Below are 23742 nucleotides of genomic sequence, written 5' to 3' on the forward strand. Positions count from 1 at the left end.
AGAAGGATAGAGAAGCTAATTTGAGCTATGGCAGTTCTTACTTTTTCATATTGGAAAGGTCTGTCACTAATATGGGGTAGGGAGATGAAACTATCTGATGTTCTGGAGAGGCTGGGCCCTCTAGGTTTCAGGACTTATCTGGACCAGGAACCCATCTGGAGGTTTTAGGTTTCTGGAAAGTTACTCTAGTGCATGGAACCCTTGTGGAATCTTATATATTGCCCTAGGTGTTTTTCAGGAGTGATTGGAATGGTCCTGGTTGGGGTTTGGCAGGTTATGACAGGTAACAAGGTCTACCTGAAGCTTGTGTAAGAGCAACCTCCAGAGTGGTCTCTCAACTCTATTTGAACTCTCTCAGCCACTGATACGTTATTAGTTAAAATTTCTTTCCCCACTTTTGGACAGGATGACATTATTGATCCTACAGTGCCAGGACTGGACTCATCCCTGGAAGTCATCTCCCACGTTGCCAGGGAGGCTTTCACCCCTGGATGTCATGTCCCATGTAGGGGGGAAGCAATGATTTCACTTGCAGATTTGGGCTTAGAGAGAGTGAGCCCTCATCTGAGCAACAGTAGAGGTCCTCCAGAAGTAACTCTTAGGCATGCCCATAGGTAGTCTAAGCTTTTCCGCTACCCACATAAGCATCACAAGAGTAAGGCTCAGGATCGAGTGCCTCACCTATTGATTTGGGTGTCCCTAAAGTTTGACACCATATCAGGGATTCCCTGATGGTAAGGTTTAATAGTTCCATATTCTTTTTCCCATTCCCCAAGGGACTTTGCCAATACTTTTTGATTATCTGGTTTATATACTCTAGGATCTTTCCAAGCATTACAATAATCAATACAGGATTAAAGGACCTCTTTCTTATTCTGGGCTACCTATGTTTCAGTTGTTCAAATGAGCTATACTATAATTCTTTTCGCATGCTGCTGGAATCAATTTACAAGTATTTTTGTTGAGAATTTTTACATCTACATTCATTAGAGAGATTGTTCTGTTGTATTCCTTTCTTAAAGTATCTTTATCAGGTTTTGATAGTAGAGTGATGTTTGCTTCATAGAATGAGTTAGGTAATGTTCCTGTTTTTTTCAGTTTTCCTTTCTTATAGTATCTTTATCAAGTTTTGATATTGAAGTGATTGTTTGCTTCATAGAATGAGTTAGGCAGTGTTATTTTTCTTCAAATTTTTGGAAGAGTTTGAGCGTGAATGTTGTTAGTTCTTGGAATGTTTGTTAAAATTCCCCTGTAAAGCCATCTGGTCCTGGGCTTTTCATTGTGGGGAGGTTTTTGTTGACTGATTGAATCTCTTTACTTGTGATTGATTTGCGAGGACTCTGTTTCATCTCGAGTCAGGTATAGGTTGTTAATGTGTTTCAAGGAAATTGCCCATTTCATCTAAGTTGTCTAGTTTGTCGGCATGCAGTTGTTCATAGTATCCTCTAAGATTGTTTTTTTAGTTCTTTGGGTCCATGTTAATGGCCCCACTTTCATTTCTGATTTATGTATTTGCATCTTCTCTGTTTTTTACTTCTTCAGTTTAGGTAAAGGTTTGTCAATCCTGTTGATCTTCTCAAAGAACTGACTTTTGGTTTTATTGATTCTCTCTAGTGCATATATTTCTGCTTTAATCTTTATTTCTTTTCTCCTACTTGTTATAGGATTAGTTTGCTGCTCTTTCTCTAGTTTCTTCAGTTGTTTTGGTTTTACCTCTTTCTTCCTTTTTAATATAGGTATTTAGAGCTATAAATTTCCCTCTCAGTACTGCCTTAGCTGCATCCCATAGGTTTTGATATGTTCTATTGCCATTTTCCTTCATCTCCAGGTATTTACTGATTTCTCTTGCAGTGTCTTCTTTGACCCACTGATTGTTTCAGAGTGTGTTGTTTAACCTCCAGATATTTGTGAAAGTTCTGTTTTTCAATGGCTATGTATTTCTGGCTTCATTCCATTATGATCAGAGAACGTGCTTTGAATAACTTTATTTTTTAAAGTATTAAGACCTGTTTTGTGCTCTAGCATATGATCTATCCTGGAGAATGTTCCATAAATACTTGAAAAGAATACATATCCTGTTGTTTTGGGGTACAGCAATTCATTTGTCTGTTAGGTCTAAGTCTTTTACCATATTGTTTAAGTTCTCTATTGATTCTCTGTCTGGTTATTCTACCTATAGAAGAGAGTTGTATATTGAAATCTCCCACTATTATTGTAGAAACATCTATTGTTCCCTTCAGTTTTGCCAGTGTTTGCCTCATGCATTTTGCACCTTCTTGATTGGATGCATAATATTTATGATGGTTATTTTTTTTTTTTGGTGAAATGCCCCTTTTATTAATAAACAGTGATCATTCTTGTCTCTTATGACATCTCTACATTTAAAGTCTGTTTTGTCGTATTAGTATAGCCACCCCAGCTTTCTTTTGGTTACTAATTAACATGGAATATCTTTTTCCATCCTTTAACTTTAAACCTTTTTAATCTTTAGGTCTAAGATGAGTCTTTTGTAAACAGCATATAGATTATATTTTTTAATCCATTCTGCCAACCTAGGTCTTTTAATTGGGGAGTTTAATTGTTAACATTCAAAATTATTGCTGTAAAGACAGTTCTTGATTCAACCATCTTATCCTTTGTTTTTTGTCAGATCTCTTTTTTTCCTCTATATTTCATTTATCCTTTAAGTTACCCTTACTAATACTCTTCGATTCTGTGCCCTCTTTTAGACCTTTCTCGCCTTTTTTTTTTTTTTTTCCAGTTGACAGACCTCTCTTTAATATTTCTTGTAGGACAGATCTCTTATTAACAGATTCAGATTCTCTCAGCATTTGTTTATCTGTGAAAATCTTAAACTCTCTCTCAGTCTTGAAGGACAGCTTTGCTGATTAAAGAATTGTTGGCTAGCAATTTTTCTCTTTCAGAATCTTAAATATAATTTACCACTGCCTTCTTGCTTCCATGGTGCGCAGTAAATAGTCATCGCTTAGTCTTATGTGGTTTCCCTTGCACATGGTGATTCGTTTTTCTCTTCGTGCTTTCAGGAGTCTCTCCTCATCAGCATTTGACAGTCTGATTAGTATGTGTCTTGGAGTGGGTTTATTTGGATTTATTCTATTTAGAGTTTTTTTTTGGCTTTTATTTGCATATTTATGTTTTATAAGGGTTGGGAAATTTTCCCCAATTATCTCCTTAAATAATCTTCCTAGCCCTTTACTCTTCTCTTTCTGGGACACCAGTGACTCTTATATTAGCATGCTTCATGTTGTCAATTCTTTCCCTGAAATGCAATTAAAATTTTTACGTATTTTTCACCATTTGTTCTTTCGTGCATTCAAATTCAGTTGCTCTATCCTTGTGCTAGTTCGAAAGGATGTATGTCCCCTAGAAAAGCCATGTTTTAATCTAAATCCCATTTCATAAAGGCAGAATAATCCCTATTCAATACTGAATGTTTGAAACTGTAATCAGATCATCTTCCTGGAGATGTCATTAAATCAAGAGTGGTTGTTAAACTGGATTAGGTGACAACATGTCTCCACCCATTTGGGTGGGTCTTGATAAGTTTCTGGAATCCTATAAAAGAGGAAACATTTTGGAGAATGAAAGAGATTCAGAGAGAGCAGAGAATGCTGCAGCACCACAAAGCAGAGCATCCACAAGCCACCAACCTTTGGAGATGTTGAAGGAAAATGCCTCCCAGGGAACGTCATGAAACAAGAAGCCAGGAGAGGAAGCTAGCAGATGACACTGTGTTCACCATGTGCCTTTCCAGATGAGAAAGAAACTTCGACTGTGTTTGCCACGTGCCCTTCCACTTGAGAGAGAAACCTTGAACTTCAGTTGGCCTTCTTGAATCAAGGTATCTTTCCCTGGATCCCTTACATTGGACATTTCTATAGACTTGCTTTAACTGGGATATTTTCTCAGCCTTAGAACTGTAAAACTAGCAACCTATTAAATTCCCCTTTTAAAAAGCCATTCTGTTTCTGGTATGTTGCATTCTGGCAGCTAGCAAACTAGAACAGTCCTCTAGTTTGCTTATTCTTTCTTCTGCCTTTTCAAATCTGCTGTTATGCATCTCTAGTATATTTTTAATTTGATATACAATATCTTTCATTTCCATAGGTTTTGCCATTTTTCTGTTTATTTTTTCAAAGTCATCTTTATGCTCTTCTAGTATCTTTTTGATGTATTTTATCTCTTTAGCTAACTCATTCAAGTTATTTAGGAGATTTGCACAAACATCTTTGATTAGTTCTTCCAAATTCATCTGTCTCTTCCGGCTTTTTCATTTGGTCATTTGGCTTGGTCATGTCTTCTTGCTTTTTATTGCTTTGTGATTTTTTGTTGGTTTCTTGGAATCTGATTATCTTGATAAGATTATTTTGAAGTTGATTTGTGTCATTTGTCTAAGATTTTAAGTTGCTTGTAGTTTGCATTGAATGTCTCTTTTGGTACTTGGTTTGTTAGTTTTTCCCAGCCAAACCAGGGGCAGAGCCTTACACAGGAGGTGCGGCCCTTTTCAGATGTCTATTAGGGGCAGGGTAGAAAATCAGTTTGTCAGACTGTACTTTCCCTGTCTTTCTGGGAGATAGTGCTCTTGAGCCCACCTCTTCCCTACATGCCCACCCCCCCGGCTGCTTACACCTGCTGGGCTAGGACTCAACCAGGTAATTAATAATCTAGTCAAGGCCACTGTTCTCCATGTTTACTGAAAGCTGCTGACTCTGGAGGTAGAAGCTGCATACTGTGCACCTTCACTGAGAATCCACCTGTGGACATAGTGTGTCTGGTGATTCCCAGGCTCCCACATGGAAAGATCTTGGGCTGGGGACTGAGAAGTTCAACTTACCCACCCACCAGTCGACCCAGGAGTGCTCTGCTTTTCACTGGGCAGCAAGACATGAATTTTTTTAAGGCACTGGTTTAACAGTTGGGTCATTGATATTTGTCAGCCCAAACAGGACCGAGTTCCTGTGCATAGAGTGTAAACCACCGCCAATAGGCCTGCAGTAGGGTCTGGGAAAAATCTGAAAAGCCCTTCAGTTCCCCCTCACTTTCCAGCCTCCCCAGCAGGTGGCGCTGTTCAGTGACTTAATCTCCCTAAGAGGTTGTATACCTCCTGGAGTCAGCAGGACAGAAACTGTAGGGTTACTGTGCCCTCACTTAGACAGCCAAGATCTGGCTCAGTGTGGGGCTGTGTCCCCCACTTTACTTGCAGTAGAGGGTTCCCCCCAGCTGCCCCAGACTGCAACCGTCCCCCAGGCAAGGATCAGACTGCCCACTGCTGTTTCCCTCAAAGGTGGGGGACTTTTGTTAGGAACCAGGGCTGGGAATAGTCCGTCCACATTTACTCAGACTCCTCGTCCATCCCTCACTGACCTAGCCTTGAAATGCCCTCTCCTGTACCCTGGGTTCCCAAACAATTGATTTGGGTATTCTCTGCCTGACTACTTGCTGCTTTTAGGGCAGATTTTGTCATTCCCTCCCTAATTTTCCATTTTGGAAATTCTTCCTTGCAGCCTTTTTATATTCTGCCCTCCTCCAAGGCTTCAGTCCTGTCGTGAGTCTCTGTGGGCCTGGGTTTCTGTGTCTGGATATAGATGGAGACATGTCTCACTGCTCTGAGAGATTTTATAGTCTGTGTCCCTCGTGGGAGGTGGCAGGAATCCCGTATGCTGCTTCTTATTCATACTTACCAAGCTATATGGGATCGAGTGAGGGGGAAAGGGGGAAGACTGGCCAGTCCAGGATGGAAGTTTCCTACCTGTTGTTTTTCCTCTTTCTTCGATTCAGTGTTTGTGGCATCCTTCTCCAGTCTATACCTTCCTCCAGACTTCTGAACAAGTCAGAATTGTCCCCCTTTTTTGCTGTTTTTGGGGAGAGTTTTTCAGTAGCTGTTTACATTGCCATGTTGATGATGCCACTCCCCCATAAGGTTTGATATGTTGTGTTCTCGTTTTCATTCATCTCAAGTTATTTACTGATTTCTTTTGTAATTTCTTTGACCCATTGATTAAGACGGCATTATTTAACTTCCATATATGCGCTGACTTTCCAGTTTTCTGACTGTTAGGGATTTCCAGCTTTGTGTTTATAGAAGATGCTTTGTATAATTTTCTTGTTTTAAAATGAATTTTGACTTGTTTTATGACCCAACATGTGCTCTCTCCTGGAGAATGACCTCCGTTCACTTGAGAAAAATGTGGATACTGTTGTATTGGGATACCAGTGTTTGTATATGTCTGCTGGGTCTAGTTCATTTTTCATATTATTCAAGTTCTCTGTTTCTTTATTGTTTTTCTTTCTAGATATTCTATCTATTTGTGAAAGTGGTATATTAACATCTCCAGTTATTATTGTAGCTGTACCTGTTTCTCCCTCTAGTTTTGCCTGTGTTTGTTTCATGTATTTTGAAACATGTATTTTGAAACCATGGTTAGGTGCATAAATATTTATGATAGTTATTTCTGTTTTGTCTGATATTAGCATAGCTACCTTAGTTCTCTTTTGTTTACTATATTCATAGATTAACTTTTTCTATTACTTCACTTTCAACCCGTTTGTGTCTTTGGATCTGAAATGAGTCTCTTGGAAACAGCATTGCTGGATTGTGCTTTTTAATCCATTCTACCAATCTGTGTCTTTTCAATGGGGAGTTTAATCCATTAACATTCACTGTTATTACTGTAAAGGCAGTACTTCAGCAACTTTGTCCTTTGGTTTTTACATGTCCTATCTTTTTTTGTCTCTCTTTCCTTTATTACAGCCTCTGTTTTTGTATACTTGATCTGTCATGATATATATTACTGATCCCTGTCTCATTCTGTTTCTGTACATTTTTAAAATACTTTCTTTGTGGTTACCCTGGAGTTTGTGTCCACAACCTAAGTTTTTTTTTTTTTTTTTTTTTTTTTTTTTTTAAGGAAAGACAGAGAGAAGGAAGGAAGGATAGAAGGAAGGAAGGAAGGAAGAAAGGGAAACATCTTTAAACATTTTCTTGTTTTATTGTATTTTGTTTTTCCGTTTTTTGTTACATGGGCTGGGGCCGGGAATCGAACCGAGGTCCTCCGGCATAGCAGGCAAGCACTTTGCCCGCTGAGCCACCGCGGCCCGCCCCCACAACCTAAGTTTTTAACCGGCTAATTTGAAAAGATAACAACTTAACTTCAATTGCATACATGTTTTGTGCTCCCATTGTCTCTCTTTATGTTGTTTTTGTTCCACTTTACCACTTTGTATTTTATGTGTCCGTTATCAAAGTATGACTACTTCTTATTCGATTGTATTCTAACTCTTGTAAAAATTAAATAATAGAGTTATGTTGAGGATTCAGTGCTATTGGGTTTTGCATTTACCCATTTAGTTACCTTTACTGAAGATTTTCACTATTTCACACTGCTCCAAGCCACTCTCTCCTATCTTTTCCTTTCAATGTAAAGAGTTCCCTTTAACAATTCTTATTGGGCAGGTCTTTTGTTGAAGAGTGCTAAGTTACTGTTTATCTGTTTATCTCCCTCATTTTTAAAGAATAGTTTTGCTGGATAAAGAATTTGGGCTGATAGTTTTTCTCTCAGTACTTTAAATATATCCCACCACGGCCTTCTCGCCTCCATGGTCACTGATGAAGAATTTGGTCTTAGTCTTTATTGAGGATCCCTTTTATGTGATGAATCTCTTTTTTTCTTGCTATTTTCAGAATTCTCTCAATAAAGAGTGAAAATTTCTGGACGTCTGATTATTTTGATGTGCTAACTCTGAAGGTCAGTTTTTCCCTCTTGCCTAGTGTTGTTGTAGGTATTAAGACTCAGCTTGGTCCAACTTGTACTAAACCTTTAACTATTCAGATTTTCTCAGCTCTTCTTCTACACCTGATTCTTTATCTGGATATTAATACAACTTTTCAGATTGCTTTTTCAGTTTGCTCAGACTGCCAAAATGCAGCATACCAGAAATGGGTTGGTTTATTTAAATGGGAGGTTATTTGTTTATCAATTTTATGTTATTTATTTATTTGCATGGGCAGGCACCATGATCTCCAGCATGGCAGGCGAGGACTCTGTCTGCTGAGCCACTGTGGCCTGCCCTTATTTATTTTTTTTAATAAATTAAAAAATATTTATTGACCATTGTAAGGCCCTGGAAATGTCCAAATTAACACATCAATAAGAGGATACCTTCACTGAAGAAGGGCCAGTAGCATCTGGGGTTCCTCTGTCACATGGGAAAGTAACCGCTGATCCTTTACTCCTCGGTTCCATTGCTTTTAGGTCCCATGTGTCTTTTCTTTCTTCTTTGAGGACAACTCTCTGAGCTCCCTGTATCTTTGAGGGTCTTCTAGCGTCTCCAACCCCTTATCTCTGTATCCTCACTTGGTTTCATCTCTCTGCTCTCTGATCTGTCTCCGTATCTGTCTTTATTCTCTTCATAGTGAAAAGATTCTCTTCCAGTAAAAGAATTAAGACCTACCTTGAATTGGGTGGGTCACATCTCCATGGAAACAACCTAATCAAAAGGTCCTCCCTACAATGGGTCTGCACCCACAGAATGGATTAAAAGAACATAATTTTGGGGGGGATACATAGCTGTTTCAAACCAGCACAATTACCCTTTTATGTTCAGGTGTTTCACCTTCGGAAGAAAGCTTTCTTTCTTCTGTTTCTCCTATTCTTTAGAGGTATTTGGGCTCTGCCCATTCTAACTTTTCATGTTGGATGGGCTGCCGATAATGTGGAATAGGAGGGTGGAACTAGTTCATGTTCGGCGAGCCTGGTCCCTCTGTATTTCAAGACTTATCTGGTCCAGGGACCCATCTGGTGGTTATAGGTCTCTGGAAAGTTATCCTAGTGCATGGAGCCTTTGTAGAATCTTTTATCTTGCCCTAGGTCTTCTTTAGGATTGGCAGAAATGGTTTTGGTTGGGGTTTGGCAGGTTATAATAGGTAACAATATCTAACTGAAGCTACCATGTCATCTCCCATGCTGCCAGGGAGACTTGCACCCCTGGATGTCATGTCCCATTTAGTGGGGAGGACAATGATTTTTGTATAGGGTGTGAGATATAGATCCTCTTTCATTCTTTTGCATGTGGATATCCAGTTCTCTAGGCACCATTTATTGGAGAGACTGTTGTGTCCCAGGTGAATTGACTTGACTGCCTTATCAAGGATCATTGTCCATAGATGAGAGGGTCTACATCTGAACAATCTGTTTGATTCCATTGGTCAATATATCTACCTTTATGCCAGTACCATGCTGTTTTGACCACTGTAGCTTCATAATACGCCTTAAAGTCAGGAAATACGAGACCTCCGACTTCATTTTTCTTTCTCAGGATATTTTTAGCTATTCGGGACACCCTGAGCTTCCATGTAAATTTGGTTATTGGTTTTTCTATTTCTGAAAAGTAATTGTTTGGGATTTTAATTGATAATGCATTGAATCTCTAAGTCAATTTAGGTAGAATTGACATCTTAACTATATTTAATCTCCCAGTCCATGAACATGGTATGTATGCCCTTCCATTTATTTAGGTCTTCTTGGATTTCTTAGCAATTTCTTGCAGTTTTCTTTGTATAGGTCTTTTGTATCCTTAGTTAAATTTATTCCTAAATATTGTATTCTTTTGGTTGCAATTATAAATGACTTTTTTCTTTATTTTCCCCTCAGATTGTTCATTACTAGTGTATAGAAAACACGGGGGGTTAGACATATAGTAGCATATCATCTGTAACCAGTAAGAGTTTTAATTCTTCCTTTCTAATTTTGATGCCTTGTATTTCTTTTTCTTGTCAAGTTGCTCTGGCTAGAACTTCCAACACAATGTTAAATAACAATGGTGATAGCGGACATCCTTGACTTGTTCGTGATCTTAGGGGCAAAGTTTTCAGTTTTTCCACGTTGAGGCTGATGTTAGCTCTGGGTTTTTCATAAATTCCCTTTATCATGTTGAGGAAGTTCCCTTCTATTCCTATCCTATGAAGTGTTTTCGACAAGAAAGGATGTTGAATTTTGTCAGATGCCTTTTCTGCATCAATTGAGATGATCATGTGGTTTTTCTGCTTTGCTTTGTTGATATGGTGTATTACATTAATTGATTTTCTTATGTTGAACCATCCTTGAATACCTGGGGTGAATCCTACTTGGTCATGGTGTATAATTCTTTTAATGTGCTGGTGGATTCGACTTGCAAGAATTTTGTTGAGGATTTTTGCATCTATATTCATTAGAGAGGTTGATCTGTAATTTTCTTTTTTTGTAGTGTCTTTGTCTGCCTTTGATATGAGGGTAATGTTTGCTTCATAGAATGAGTTAGGTAACCTTCCCTCCTCTTCAGTTTTTTTGAAGAATTTGAGCAGGACTGGTACTCATTTTTTCTGGAATGTTTGGTAGAATTCACATGTGAAGCCATCTGGTCCTGGATTTTTCTTTTTGGGGAACTTCTTAATGACTAATTCAGTTTCTTTACTTCTGATTGGTTTATTGAGGTCATCTGTTTCTTCTCAAGTCAGTGATGGTTGTTGATTCCTTTCTAGGAAGTTGTCCATTTCATCTACATTGTTATATTTATTAGCATAAAGTTGTTCATAACGTCCTTTCATTACCTCTTTTATTTCTGCGGGGTCAGTGGTTATGTCTCCTCTTCCATTTCTGATTTTATTTATTTGCATCCTCTCTCTTCTTTTTGTCAACCTTGCTAAGGGTCCATCAATCTTAGGGATTTTCTCATAGAAAATTTTGGTTTTGTTGATTTTCTTGATTGTTTTCATGTTCTCAGTTTCATTTATTTCTGCTCTAATCTTCATTATTTCTTTCCTTTTGCTTGCTTTGGGGTTAGTTTGCTGTTCTTTCTCTAGTTCTTCCAAAGTGATCAGTTAATTCCTCGATTTTTGCTTTTCTTTTTTGATATAGGAATTTAGGGCAATAAATTTCTCTCTTAGCCCTGCCTTTGCTGCATCCCATAAATTTTGATATTTGTGTTTTCATTTTCATTTGCCTCGAGATAGTTACTGATTTCCCTTGTAATTTCTTCCTTGACGCACTCGTTGTTTAAAAGTGTGTTGTTGAGCCTCCATATATGTTCTGGTTTGCTAGCTGCCAGAATGTAACACATCAGAGACGGATTGGCTTTTAATAAAAGGGGATTTATTTTGTTAGTTCTTCAGAGGAAAGGCAGCTAACTTTCCACTGAGGCTCTTTCTTACGTGGAAGGCACAGGATGGTCTCTGCTGGTCTTCTCTCCAGGCCCCTGGGTTCCAACAACTTTCCCCAGGGTAACTTCTTTCTGCATCTCCAAAGGCCTGGGCTGAGCTGCAAGTGCTGAGATGAGGAACGCCGAGCTGCTTAGGCTGTGCTACTTGCGTTCTTTCATTTAAGCACCAGCCAATTAAGTCAAACGTCACTCATTGCAGCAGACATGCCTCCTAGCTGACTGCAGATGTAATTAGCAACAGGTGAGGTTCATGTACCATTGGCTTAAGTCTGCAGCAACAAAACTAGATGTGCTCACCTGGCCAAGTTGACAACTGAATCTAACACACACAATATATTTGTGAATTTTCTGGCTCTCTGCCATCTTCATTCCTTTATGATCTGAGAAAGTGTTTTTTATGATTTCACTCTTTTGAAATTTATTGAGACTTAACTTTGCGGCCCAGCATATGGTCTATCCTTGAGAATGATCCATGAGCACTTGAGAGAAAGGTATATCCTGCTGTTATGGGTGTAATGTTCTATAAATGTCTGTTAAGTCTAGCTCATTTATTGTATTATTCAAATTCTTGTTTCTTTATTGATACTCTGTCTGGATGTTCTGTCAATTGATGAGTGAGAAATTGAAGCCTCCAACTGTTATGGTAGATGTGTCTGTTTTTCCTTTCAGTGTTTGCCTCATGTATTCTGGAGCACTGTGGCTCGGTGCATAAGTACTTATGATTATGTCTTCTTGTTGAATTGTTTCTTTTATTAATACATAGTGTCCTTCTTTGTCTCTTTTAATTGTTTTACATTTTAAGTCTAATTTGTTGGATATCAGTATAGCTACACCTGCTCTTTTCTGATTGTTGTTTGCATGAAATATCTTTTCCCCACCTTTCACTTTCAACCTGTGTTTATCCTTGAGTCTAAGACACATCTCCTATAGACAGCCTATAGATGCGTCCTGTTTTTTATTCCATTCTGCCAGTCTATATCTTTTTATTGGGGAGTTTAATCTATTAACATTTAGTGTTATTACTGCAGTACTTTCTCTACCATTTTGCCTTTTGAATTTTATATGTCATATCTAATTTTTCTTCTTTTTACCTTTACTGATAGTCCTCACTTCTTTGACATCTGACGTTCTGATTAGTGTCTTGGAGTATGTCTATTTGGATCTGTTCTGTTTGTGGTATGCTGCACTTGTTGGATCTGTAATTTTAAGTCTTTCATAAGAGTTGGGGAATTTTCAGTGATAATTTCCTCCATTGGTTTTTCTCCTCCTTTTCCCTTCTCTTCTCCTTCTGGGACACCCACAGCACGTATATTTGTGTGTTTCATGTTGTCATTCAATTCCCTGAGTCCCTGCTCATATTTTTCCATTCTTTTCCTATATTTTCTTTTGCTTGTCGAATTTCAGATGTTCCATCCTCCAGTTCACTAATCCTGTCTTCTGCCTCTCGAAATCTACCATTGTAGGTTTCCATTGTTTCTTTCATCTCTTCTACTGTGCCTTTCATTCCTATAAGTTCTGTGATTTGTTTTTTCAGACTTTCGATTTCTTCTTTTTGTTCATTCCTTGCCTTCTTTATATCCTCCCTCAATTCATTGATTTGGTTTTTGATGAGGTTTTCCATGTCTGTTCATACATTCTGAATTAATTGTTTCAGCTCCTATATCTCATTTGAATTGTTGGTTTGTTCCTTTGACTGGGCCATATCTTCAGTTTTCCTAGTGTGATTTGTTATTTTTTGCTGGCGTCCAGGCATTTAATTACCTTAATTAGTTTATTCTGGAGAGTGCTTTCACTTCTTTTACCTAGGGTTTTCTTGTTGGATGAATTTGTTGTTTATCTGTTCTTTGACATTCAGTTCAGCTTTTTCTGGACCTCTAGCTTAAGTTTTGTTTAACAGAGGAGAATTTTTCAGTTCTTGTTTTCTTGTTTCTTGCCCTGCTTGTATGGTGCTTTTTTCCCCCCACCCTTAGGAGGATCTGCTTAGGTATTATAGACCCCAGCCGGATTTTCTCAGATCAAACTGGCTTCCTATCAGGAGAAAAGAGTCACCTGTGTTGGTTTTCCCTGAGGGTGAGACCCAGCAGGTTGAAAGACTTTCCTGTGAAGTCTCTTGACTCTGTTTTTCTTATCCTGCCCAGTATGTGGTGCTTATCTTCCTGCAGGTCCTACCAGCATAAGAATATGTGGTACCTTTAACTTTGACAGGCTATCCCTGCTGGGGGCGTGGTGGAGACAGAGGAGAGGTTGTAGGCTGGTTTTAATGGCTTCGAATTACCAAGCCCTGGTGTCTGAATTCCTTGAGGGAGGAATTCCACCTGAGTTGGGCTCCACCCCTCCCCTGGGGAAGGCACAGGCTCCAGAACCCCTCAGACGTGCTTGTTTCTGCCTATGCCTAGGGCAGTTGCAGCCTGAGAAGTCCTGCCGCTGAATCTAAAGGCAGTCAAGCCTTTGTAGAAACACAGCCACAAAAACCTCTGTTTCCTTTCTTTTTTTATTTTTCCGTCAGCCCTGCCCCCTTGGCACGGGGGGGGGGGGAATGAGTAACCTCCGCTTTGACCAGGTTCACCTGAGCTGGGGACCTATTTTTAGTAGTCAGAATTTGTTAATTAATACCACGATTGGCATTTGGTTGCACTGAGCCCCTGCTGCTGGTAAAATTCCTTTCCTTTCCCCTCTGGGAAGCAGCCTTTGGGGGAGGGACGCCGGCTGCTGCGGCTTGGGGAACTCACGGTTCCTGGGGGGGGCTTGCAGCCGGTCCAGCTTATCCAGACTGGGGTACACTGTGTGTCCGGTCTCTGATGTGGCCCAGGAGCTGTTCTGTACTGTTTCTGGTTATTTAGTAGTTGTTCTGGAGGACAAACTAAAACACTCAAACACTCACATTGCTAAGCCGCCATCTTGATTCTCCTTTCTTTCTTTTCTTTTAACAGTTTTATTCATATATGTTACAGTCCATCCAGTCGCCCTCAGTATAATCTCAGAATTGTGCGTTTACCATGACAGTTAATTTGAGAACATTTTCATTGCTCTTGAAAATAAAAATCTCATACTCTTTATATCCCCCTTTTACTGATTCTTATTTTGGTATAGTACCTAGTACCTTTGTGACACTTGATGAAAGAACATTACAGTATTACTATTATAGTCTATAGTTGGCATTAGTTGTATTTTTTCTCATATACCACCTTATTATTATTAACACCTAATAGTGACGTATATTTGTTCTAGTTCATGTAAAAACTTTCTTATATTTGTACAGTTAACCACAATCGTCGTCCATAATAGATTTTGCTATGATGTACAGTACCCATTTATTCTTGCATGTTGTTTACTTTTACCACTAAAACCCTTAACATATTTATCATGGTTACTTTAAATTCCCAGTCTCGTTCTAACGTCTGCTATATCTGAGTCTGTTACTTATGCTTATGTTTTTGGAGAATTGACCCCTTTGTCATTATATAATATCCTCCTTTATCCTTGATAATTTTTTTGAGCGTGTGTGCCTTGTAATTTTTTTGTTCAAGGCCAGATAGTATCAGGTCTATCAGCTCATAGGAACTGAGGTAAATAGGCCTCTGTGTGAGGATTTATGTAATCTAGCTGGGAGTTGACCTGTGTTTAATCTTTAGTGTAGATTTAGGTGCCAGAGGCTTCAATTTCCTCTAGTGGCCTACTTCCCTCTTTCTTGACTTTGGATGTCCCTAGCTATTCCTCCTTAGAGAGTCTGTCTTACAGCCCTTTTCAACTGTATCCCACTATTTTATTTTGGACCTCTGTTGGCATGCTATAAAATGTAGGGAGAAAGGAAATGTTCTATAATCTCATGATTAAATCTCAGAACTTTAGTGGACCTGTGTCTCTGTGCTGAAACCGTCAATAGTGTTTCTTTTTTCTTAGTTCCCTTAGATGAGACAGGAAGGCTAGAGGGGCTAAAGTGGGAGAATTGCCCTTTTCCCAGGTGGGATGAGGCTCTGGTAAAGTCTTTCCCTTTGGGGAGTAGGCCTTTGTTATGGAGAGCACTGGGCTTATTTCACAAGAATTGCTCTTTCTCTTCACCTACCATAGCCAAAAGGGGATCTTTCTCAGCTCTTCACTTTAGCATTCATCTCAAGTTTCTGAATGTAAAACCCATGTAATTGGGGGATCTCTCCAAGACTGTCTGTGGCCCTAGGAGTTTCTCTGTCTCACACTCAGCCTCTGTCCACACTCAGCCTTTACCAGTTTCACAAAATTACAGTGGCTTTGTTCCAAGTAAGCAGATCTTGGCTGTGATTTTCTGGATTCATCTCTCCCCAGATTTCAGGGTGGCAGTTGGCCTTGCATAGTCCAAAAAAATTCCCCAATTTTCTTTTTTCCCAACTTTTCCTTATTATAAGGATGGAAGTGATGTTGCAGCTAAAACCAGAAGTCTGTTGTGCATTCCAAATTCATCTACCCAGTACCCTACTTGACAGATCTACTTGGCCTCTCATACTTGGCAAGCTGAGAACAGACTTCTGAATTCCTACCAACCTTTGCCTCCTCCACTACCTACCACCATCCACCAAGTTGCTCAGGCTTGAAACCTGACATCATTCTTGACTCCTCACTTCCCTCAATCCTCATTTCTCCATCCATGTGCAAGTGCTGTTACTTCTCCCTCCTCCAACATGTGTTGCATGCTGATACTCTTTTCTCTTTATTCACCACCATCACCGTCAGCTTTCACCTGGACCACTAAAGTGAAATCCTAATGATTTCTCCACTTCCACTTTTTTTTGCTCTGTATCTTTCCCATCCGGTTAAACTTTGTAGAGATTGACTCCATGGGGCTAAATGGAAAAGTGTTTATTTGCCCAAACTCTGTCAATACTAACTAGCCATATGAATTAACATTTCTTCTAAAAAAAAAAAAAGATTTGTTTACGTATTTATAAAAGAAATTTTTAATGGACTTATTTGCTCTTTCTTTTTTTTCTTTCAGTAGGCCTTCACCTGATAGCCTTTGCTCTCATAAATTTCAATTCTCAGAGTTTGCACATTATAATTAGTCCATGTTAGTGAGGTGTTATAATATTTGTCTTCAGTCCTGGCTTATTTCATTCAACATAGTGTCCTCAAGGTTCATTTGCCTAGTTGCATGTCCCACAACTTCATACCTTCTTATAGCTGCTCAGTAGCCCACTGTATGTATGCACCACAGTTTACCCTTCCATTTCTCATTTGATGTACCTTTAGGCCACCTCCATCCATGGCAAATCTCGAATATTGCTGCCATAAACACCAGTGTGCAAATGTCCATTTGTGTCCCCACTTTCAGTTCTTCCAGGTATATACCTGACTATGGGGTTGCAGGATCATATGGCAACCCCAACCCTAGCCTCCTGTGGAACTACCCCATTGTCCTTCGGAGGAGCCACACCACTCTCTGTCCTTACCAACAGTGAATAGGTATATCTCTCTCTCCATATTTTCTCCAACACTTGTATCTCTCTGTTCATTTTTAAACAATTTTATTCACATACCATACAGTCCAACTTAAGTAAAAAATTAATGGTTCCTAGTATAATCACATAGCTAAGTTTTCAGCACTACAGTCTGTATAGGGACATTTCCATATATAAAAGACATTTCCATTTCTTATGCAAATAACACCATACCCCCTCCTCCATATCCCCAGCTTATTAACATTTAACTTTGGCATATTGCCTTTGTTACATTCAATGTAAACATACTACAATGTTACTGTTAATTATAGACCCTAGTTTGCATTGATTGTATTTTTCCTGTATACCACCATCCCATTTTTAACACCTTGTAGTGTTAACATTCACTTATTCTCCCTCATGCAAAAATATTCCTTTATTTGTACATTTAATTATCATCATTGTCCACTCTAGGCATCACTAAGTTATACCATCCCCGTCCTTCTCCTCTCTCTTTCCTTCTGGTATCATAAATGCCCCCAGCGCTCTCCCTCAACCATATTCACACTTAGCTTTATTCATTGTACTTAAAATATTGTGCTACCATCAGAGACTATTGTGCTATCCATTTTTGGATCTTTACAGTCAGTCCTGTTGAATATACCCTACTCCTACAGCATAAAATGCCCAATCTCTACTTTCTGTCTCCTAGTAACCTGTGTTCTTAAGTTTAACTGTCAAAGTTCACTGATTAATGTTCATATTGGTAAGACCATATAGTTTTTGACCTTTTGTTTCTGACTAATTTCACTCAGCATAATGTCCTCAAGGTTCATCCATGTTGCTATTTGCATCATGACTTTACTTTGTCTTAAAGATGTGTAGTATTCCATCATATGTATATACCAGTTTAACCACTCATCCGCTGATGGATATTTGTGCTGTTTCCTTCTCTTGGCAATTGTGAATAATGCCACTATAAACATCGGTGTGCAAATGTCTGTTTGTGTCCTTGCCTTCAGTTCAGCCGGATATACCTAGTAATGGAACTGCTGGATCATACAGCGGTTTTATACTTAGCTTCCTGAGGAACCACCAAATTGTCTTACAGAGCAGTTGCACCATTCTACATTCTCACTAACAGTAAATAAGTGTGCCTCTTTCTCTACATCCTCTCCAGCACTTGTAGTTTTCTGTTTTTTTGATAATGGCCATTCTAGTAGATGTGAGATGATATATGATAAAAATATGAAACATCTTTTCATATGTTTTTGAGCCATTTTGTATTTCCTTTTCTGAAAAATGTCCATGTCTTTTGTCCATTTTTTAATTGGGTTGTTTTTCTTTTGTTTGTTGAGTTATAGAATTTCTTTATATATTTTGGATATTAAACCCTTATCTGATATGTGGTTTCCAAATCTTATCTCCCATTGTATAGGCTACCTTTTTACTTTCATGACAAAGTTCTTTGATGCACAAAAGTGTTTAATTTTGAGGAGATTCCATTTATCTGTTTCTTTTTGCATTGCTTGCACTTCGGCTGTAAAGTCTAGGAAACCACCTCCTATCAGAGATCTATAAGGTATTAGGGAACTTAAATTTTAATGAGATTTGATTATAGCCTCTCAATTTGATGTTTCCTCAGTCTCCTTAAACTGTAATCTACCTGCTGGTGTTTGTTAGCAAGGTCTTTGTGTAATGATCCCTCTTGGGTTCTGATAGAGTATTTCAGAAGAGGTTTTTTTCTGCCTACATTTTTAGCTTTTCATAGAGGTGATATCTCCATTTAGAGAATTCCAGGATATTCCAAATGTCTTTGGAGGGGAGGAGCAACAAACAGAAACATAGAAAAAAAATTATCTTCATAATTCATTGAACTTACCTGAGCCTGCAGTTTTGGGGCCAAAAAAGTAAAGGAATAATCTGGGCTTTGGAATATGTTATATGCAACCACATAGAGTTGCTGTCCCTGTCTAGTACAAGCCACCCCTACCTCCCACACCCCTCTAAACACTCCAGGGACAAAAAAATTGCTAGCCTTGCCTTGGTTTTAATTGGTAATTGAAGATATCTCTCAGTCACATGGCAATTTCATTTCTTGACAAAGGAAACAGCTTGGGAAGAAAGTAAGAATTGAAAAACATAAAAGGGAAGATAAGTAGATCTCAAGGTTATGAGGGCCTCCTAAAATCCATGTCGCTTACCAAGGCAGAAGTCCCTTCTGTGGCAGTTGACAGACGTATGAGTCAACCAGCCTATATGTGCAGTCTTTCAGTTGAGGATTGAGTAGGAATGTTTTTTAAAAAAGAATTCTTTTCACAAGGTTTTCTATCTCATATTCTACTTTTCCACAGGGTTCTGTGTATGCCACAGGTTAGCAGTGAGAGTTACTTCTTTCTCTCTCTCTCTTAATCTGACCTTCTTCAGACTTACAGATCTTTTGACCCTTCAGCTGTCAATGATGATATCCTGGGATTCTTACCCATCTTATCAGCTAAGGATTATTCTTGCATCTTATGTTCCGTTTACCTGTTCTTTCTGGTCTTATACTTTCTGTGTCCTCAGCCTGCAAAACACTTTGCTACCTCTTTGCACAGCTTCCTCTCTTGTTTCATTCAGGTCTTTGATCACATGTCACTCCCTCAGAGATATCGTTCCTTCCAAGTTTTCCCCCACTCCCTTCCTCTTGTCATATCCTTTCTGTTTTAGTTTTCTCTGTGGCATTTACCACTGACTGATACTCTGTAATATTATTGTTCATGATTTGTTTCCCTCACAAGGACATTACCCCCATTTAGGTAGGACCTTTGTTTTGTTCTTGTCCCTTTCAAGTAGTACTTGACACAGGTGTTCAGTAAACATTTGTTAAGCGATTGAATCTTTTCTTGCCTTATATCGTTTTTTTGTTTTTTATTTCCATTCTACATATATAATCAGTAATTCTTAATATCGTCACATAGTTGCATATTCATCATTTCTTAGAACATTTGCATCAATTTAGAAAAAGAAATAGACAACAGAAAAAGAAATAAAACGATAAGAGAAAAAAAAGTCATACATACCATACCCCTTCCTTACCCCTCGCTTTCATTGATCACTAGCATTTCAAACTAAATTTATTTTAGCATTTGTTCCCCCTATTATTTATTTTTATTCCATATGTTCTACTCGTCTGTTGACAAGGTAGATAAAAGGAGCATCAGACACAAGGTTTGCACATTCACAGAGTCACATTGTGAAAGCTATATCATTGTTCAATCATCATCAAGAAACATGGCTACTGGAACACAGCTCTACATTTTCAGGCAGTTCCCTCCAGCCTCTCCACTACATCTTGAACAACAAGGTGATATCTACTTAATGCGTAAGAATAACCTCCATGATAACCTCTTGACTATGTTTGGAATCTCTCAGCCATTAACACTTAGGCTCATTCACTCTTCCCCCTTTTGGTCGAGAAGGTTCTCTCAATCCCTTGATGCTGAGTCTCAGCTCATTCCAGGATCTCTGTCCCACGTTGCCAGGAAGGTCCACACCCGTGGGAGTCATGTCCCACGCAGAGAGGGGGAGAGTGGTGAGACTGCTAGTCATGTTGGCTGGAGGGAGAGGCCACATCTGAGCAACAAAAGAGGCTCTCTTGGGGGTGACTCTTAGGCCTAAATTTTAAGTAGACTTGACCTATCCTTTATGGGGTTAAGTTTCATATGAACAAACCCCAAGACTGGGGGCTCAGCCTGTAGCTTTGGTTGTCCACATTGCTTGTGAGAATATCAAGAATTCGACTTGGGGAAGTTGAATTTCTCCCCGCTCTCACCATTCCCCGAAGGGGGCTTGCAAATACTTTTCCACTCACTGATCAAATCACTCTGGGATTCGTCGGGGCATCACTCTGGACAAACCAACAAAATCTCATGTCCTACAAGAGGGGAAAGTTTGTTGTATATGTTCCCGCAATTAAGAGAGAGAGAAATAAACTGACACAGGTATAGTATCACCTCCATTTTATAGAGACAGAAACAGATGCTTAGAAAAGTTAAGGAACTTGCCCAAGATCATAAAGGCCCAAAGCCAGGACTCCTTCTACATACTTCACTGACTGAATATGTGAGACATTTTAAAGGGAGATTTAATGTAGTGAGGGAAGGAATGAAGGACTTCATGACTAAGTGGTAGGAGAGGGATGGTCCTACTGTAATACTGAGCACCTGTTATGTGCCTGGCCCTTAATTGTGGTAGATGCTTTATATGTATATATATATATAATGCTTATAATTTGGGAAGGTAATACAATTGTGTTACCATTTTACAAATGAGAAAACCGAGATTTAGTGAACTTGAAACTAGTTACCATTCAGAGAAGTTAGCTGGATACCAGGGTGATGAACAGTTAGAGCCAGGATTAAAATTCATAGTGCTCTTTCCAGTATACACCCTTCTCTCCTGATCAAGGACTCAACCTTTTAATTAAAAACCCTAAAAGCAGACTATAGAAAACGAGGAAAGCTACCCTGCCATATTCTGCATAATTTTCTTCTTCTTTTTTTTTGGCAGAAGTTATGAGTTTACAGAACAACCATGCACAAAATACAGGATTCCTATACACCACCCCACCATCAATCACTTGCACTGTTGTGGAACACTTCTTACAATTGATGATAGCACATTTTTATAATTGTACTATTATACTCTGTAATCTTGTTAAACTGACTTCACTTTTAACCCTGAACATGGGGTTTGTGGGCATTTCTGAACCAAAGAATACTGTCTAACAGGTGAGGAATACTATGATGCTGGCAGAGTGAATGCTTTTGATTACAAGTTTGGGGCACTGAAAACCCACTCTTCTCTCAAATATAGGTTAAAATGAAAATTAAAACATGCATTTGAAAAGAGTAGCATTATTTCTACTCTTGAGAAAAATGAATCTCCTGTAAAGCTTACCATTTAAAAAAGACCATTAAAATATAGCATGGTTTAAAAAAATACATAGCATAGTTTTATGACATACAAGCACTTTTCTCGTTATTAAGGAGGTGGACATGTTTCAAGAAAGAATTTAACATACCCCTCTGGAAAATTTGTGGTAAAACTAAATTTATGAAATATTTATTGCTGTGCTAAACAACACAGAATTGAGGTCAAGGACACAAATACTGGGTCAGAGTACTTGGTCCACTGTCTGTTAGCTGGGAAAATTACTTGACCTTTCTGTGCCTCATGGTCCTCTCTCGAAAATGGGGAGAGCAGCATCTACCGCAAAGGGTTGCTGTAAAATCACCAGTGCAGAGTACCTAGCAACTGCTCAGTACACACTACAATTTAAAATATTCCTACTCGAGCAAACAAATATTAAATCTGCATAATAGTCTATGACATTTGGATTATTTTGTACAAATACCTATGTTCTCCCCACTAGATTATAAACTTAAGGTAAGGATGATGCCCCATTCATCCTGTGACCTCTTTCTTACACGTAAGAATTCAACGTATACACTTGAAAGGAGGCACCATAGTAACTGACAAAAAACGGAAGAGTTAAAATGCCACGTTTGCTTATCTCTTTTAATCAAAAACCCTAAAAAGGCATATCCACTCGGACGTTACTTAATCGATTCCTAACGTTACTGAAATAGTAAACTAAGCGATGTCGAAAAGAAGGTCTGTTGACCAACATGGGTTCTCTCCTCTAACTTAGGACCACAGTTACAGTTGAAGTGAGGGAAAACACTTTTATCAGGTTCTTCGGGTATCCTGAAAAAAAATCAGACAAAAACACAAATCCATTATTTTTAGTACCAAAATGAGTACAGAAGTAAACCTCTACTTGAACTTTTAAAAGATGGTTTCTGCGTTACCTAGACCCCTGTTCTAGTCGACTACAAAGTTTCAAATGGTCGAGTTTTACATTAGTCCAACCGCAGTCGAGAAATCACCTGGTACAGCTAAGACTTGCTAACGCGAGGTGGCAGCACCAGGAGGACGACTCTGCCCGGGATCGAGTCTCACACCGGGCGGACCCCCGCCGTGCTCCCCCAGAACCCCGGACGGTCGCAGCTCGCACGCACCGGCTCTCAGGAGAGGCGAGTGCGCGGCCGGGGCTGCAGCTGGCGCTGGTGCTTGCGCTGGCCGTTCAGTAGCTTCTGAGCGATCTTGGCGCTCGTGGCCGCCGGGCACCGGCCGGTTAGTGCGCAGTTTCCGCTCGTGCCGCGTCCGGCCCTTGCTGCGCCCGGCCCCGCAGGTGGGGAAGTCGCGCAGGTAGTAGTAGTCGAGGCAGTCGTAGAGCTCCTCTTCCTTGCCCACCCACGACCGCGTCTCCCGAGGCAGCGGGAGCGCCCGACCCTGCGCGTGGAGAGGGGCCGGACTGGCGCCACCGTCCATCACCACCCGGCCTCCCGCCTGCCGGCCCGCTCGCACCCTCTCCCTCGTTTTTTTTTTAACCAACCAATATTGTATAGTTTTCCAGAATGAACAGTTCACAAAGTTCAAAGAACTTCATAAGCGGGCATAAGAGAGGTGGCTCTTGCCATAGCAACTAGTTTTATTGTGACTGATAAATTTAAGCAAGAGCTCTAGGAAGAGCAGGCTCTGACAACTGTTGCTCCTGAAAAGTAGGTGCCCCCAAGGGATAATGGCCAGGACTTCCCCAGAGTTGGAGCCCTCTACTTTCAGTGCATTCCGTAGTCTTTTATTGTCCCTTATGTGCCAGACAACCTGAATCAGATGTTGTCTGTATCCTCAAAGACATCAGAGTCAAGAAATGAGAGTGGGTTAGGTAGGTGGGAGAAACAGTCACAATCAATGGTGAGTTAAGTGTGCGTCAGCAAGGAACTCCACGTATTCTGTCACCTCAAGCCAAGGACCTTTCCTTTATAAATAATCCTTCTTTAAAGCAGTCATGCCCAGGTTTTTGGATTTTGTGGCTCAGTCGTATTTCACAAAAGTTTGAGTTGTTCACCTTTTTTAATTACGCCAGGGCAAGGATTTTTTTAAGCTAAGCCGACCATCTATTATTTACTATTGCCTTCATTTTGTAAGAGAAATTTTAATTTCAACAGTAATGAGAAAGATATAATCCTAGGATAAAACTAGCTTTCTGAAAAATTCAGAATTTTTCAGTGTT

At 39.4% G+C, this 23742-nt stretch overlaps 2 protein-coding genes across 8 annotated transcripts in view; one reads left to right on the plus strand and one right to left on the minus strand.

The window, feature by feature from the left end:
- Nucleotides 1-23742, plus strand: part of NR2C2 (nuclear receptor subfamily 2 group C member 2) — a 165980-nt gene that overhangs the window by 89531 nt on the left and 52707 nt on the right. Inside the window, exon 1 of one of the 7 annotated variants that reach the window (XM_077116442.1) lies at nucleotides 23279-23423. The exons of the other annotated variants lie outside the window; for them this stretch is intronic. Within the exon in view, the coding sequence (XP_076972557.1) occupies nucleotides 23343-23423 (81 nt within the window). The 5' untranslated portion in view covers nucleotides 23279-23342. Of the gene's footprint in view, nucleotides 1-23278; nucleotides 23424-23742 lie in introns of those variants that run through there. 7 annotated transcript variants of the gene reach the window in all.
- LOC143646962 (nuclear protein 2-like) lies at nucleotides 22158-23002 on the minus strand. The gene is made up of 2 exons (XM_077116445.1): nucleotides 22688-23002; nucleotides 22158-22373 (listed from the first exon to the last, which is right to left on the minus strand). The coding sequence occupies exons 1-2, from the start codon at nucleotides 22998-23000 to the stop codon at nucleotides 22309-22311; spliced, it is 378 nt and encodes a 125-aa protein (XP_076972560.1). The 5' UTR covers nucleotides 23001-23002; the 3' UTR covers nucleotides 22158-22308.

This window comes from Tamandua tetradactyla, chromosome 9, assembly GCF_023851605.1.
Source record: "Tamandua tetradactyla isolate mTamTet1 chromosome 9, mTamTet1.pri, whole genome shotgun sequence".
NCBI lineage: Eukaryota > Metazoa > Chordata > Mammalia > Pilosa > Myrmecophagidae > Tamandua > Tamandua tetradactyla.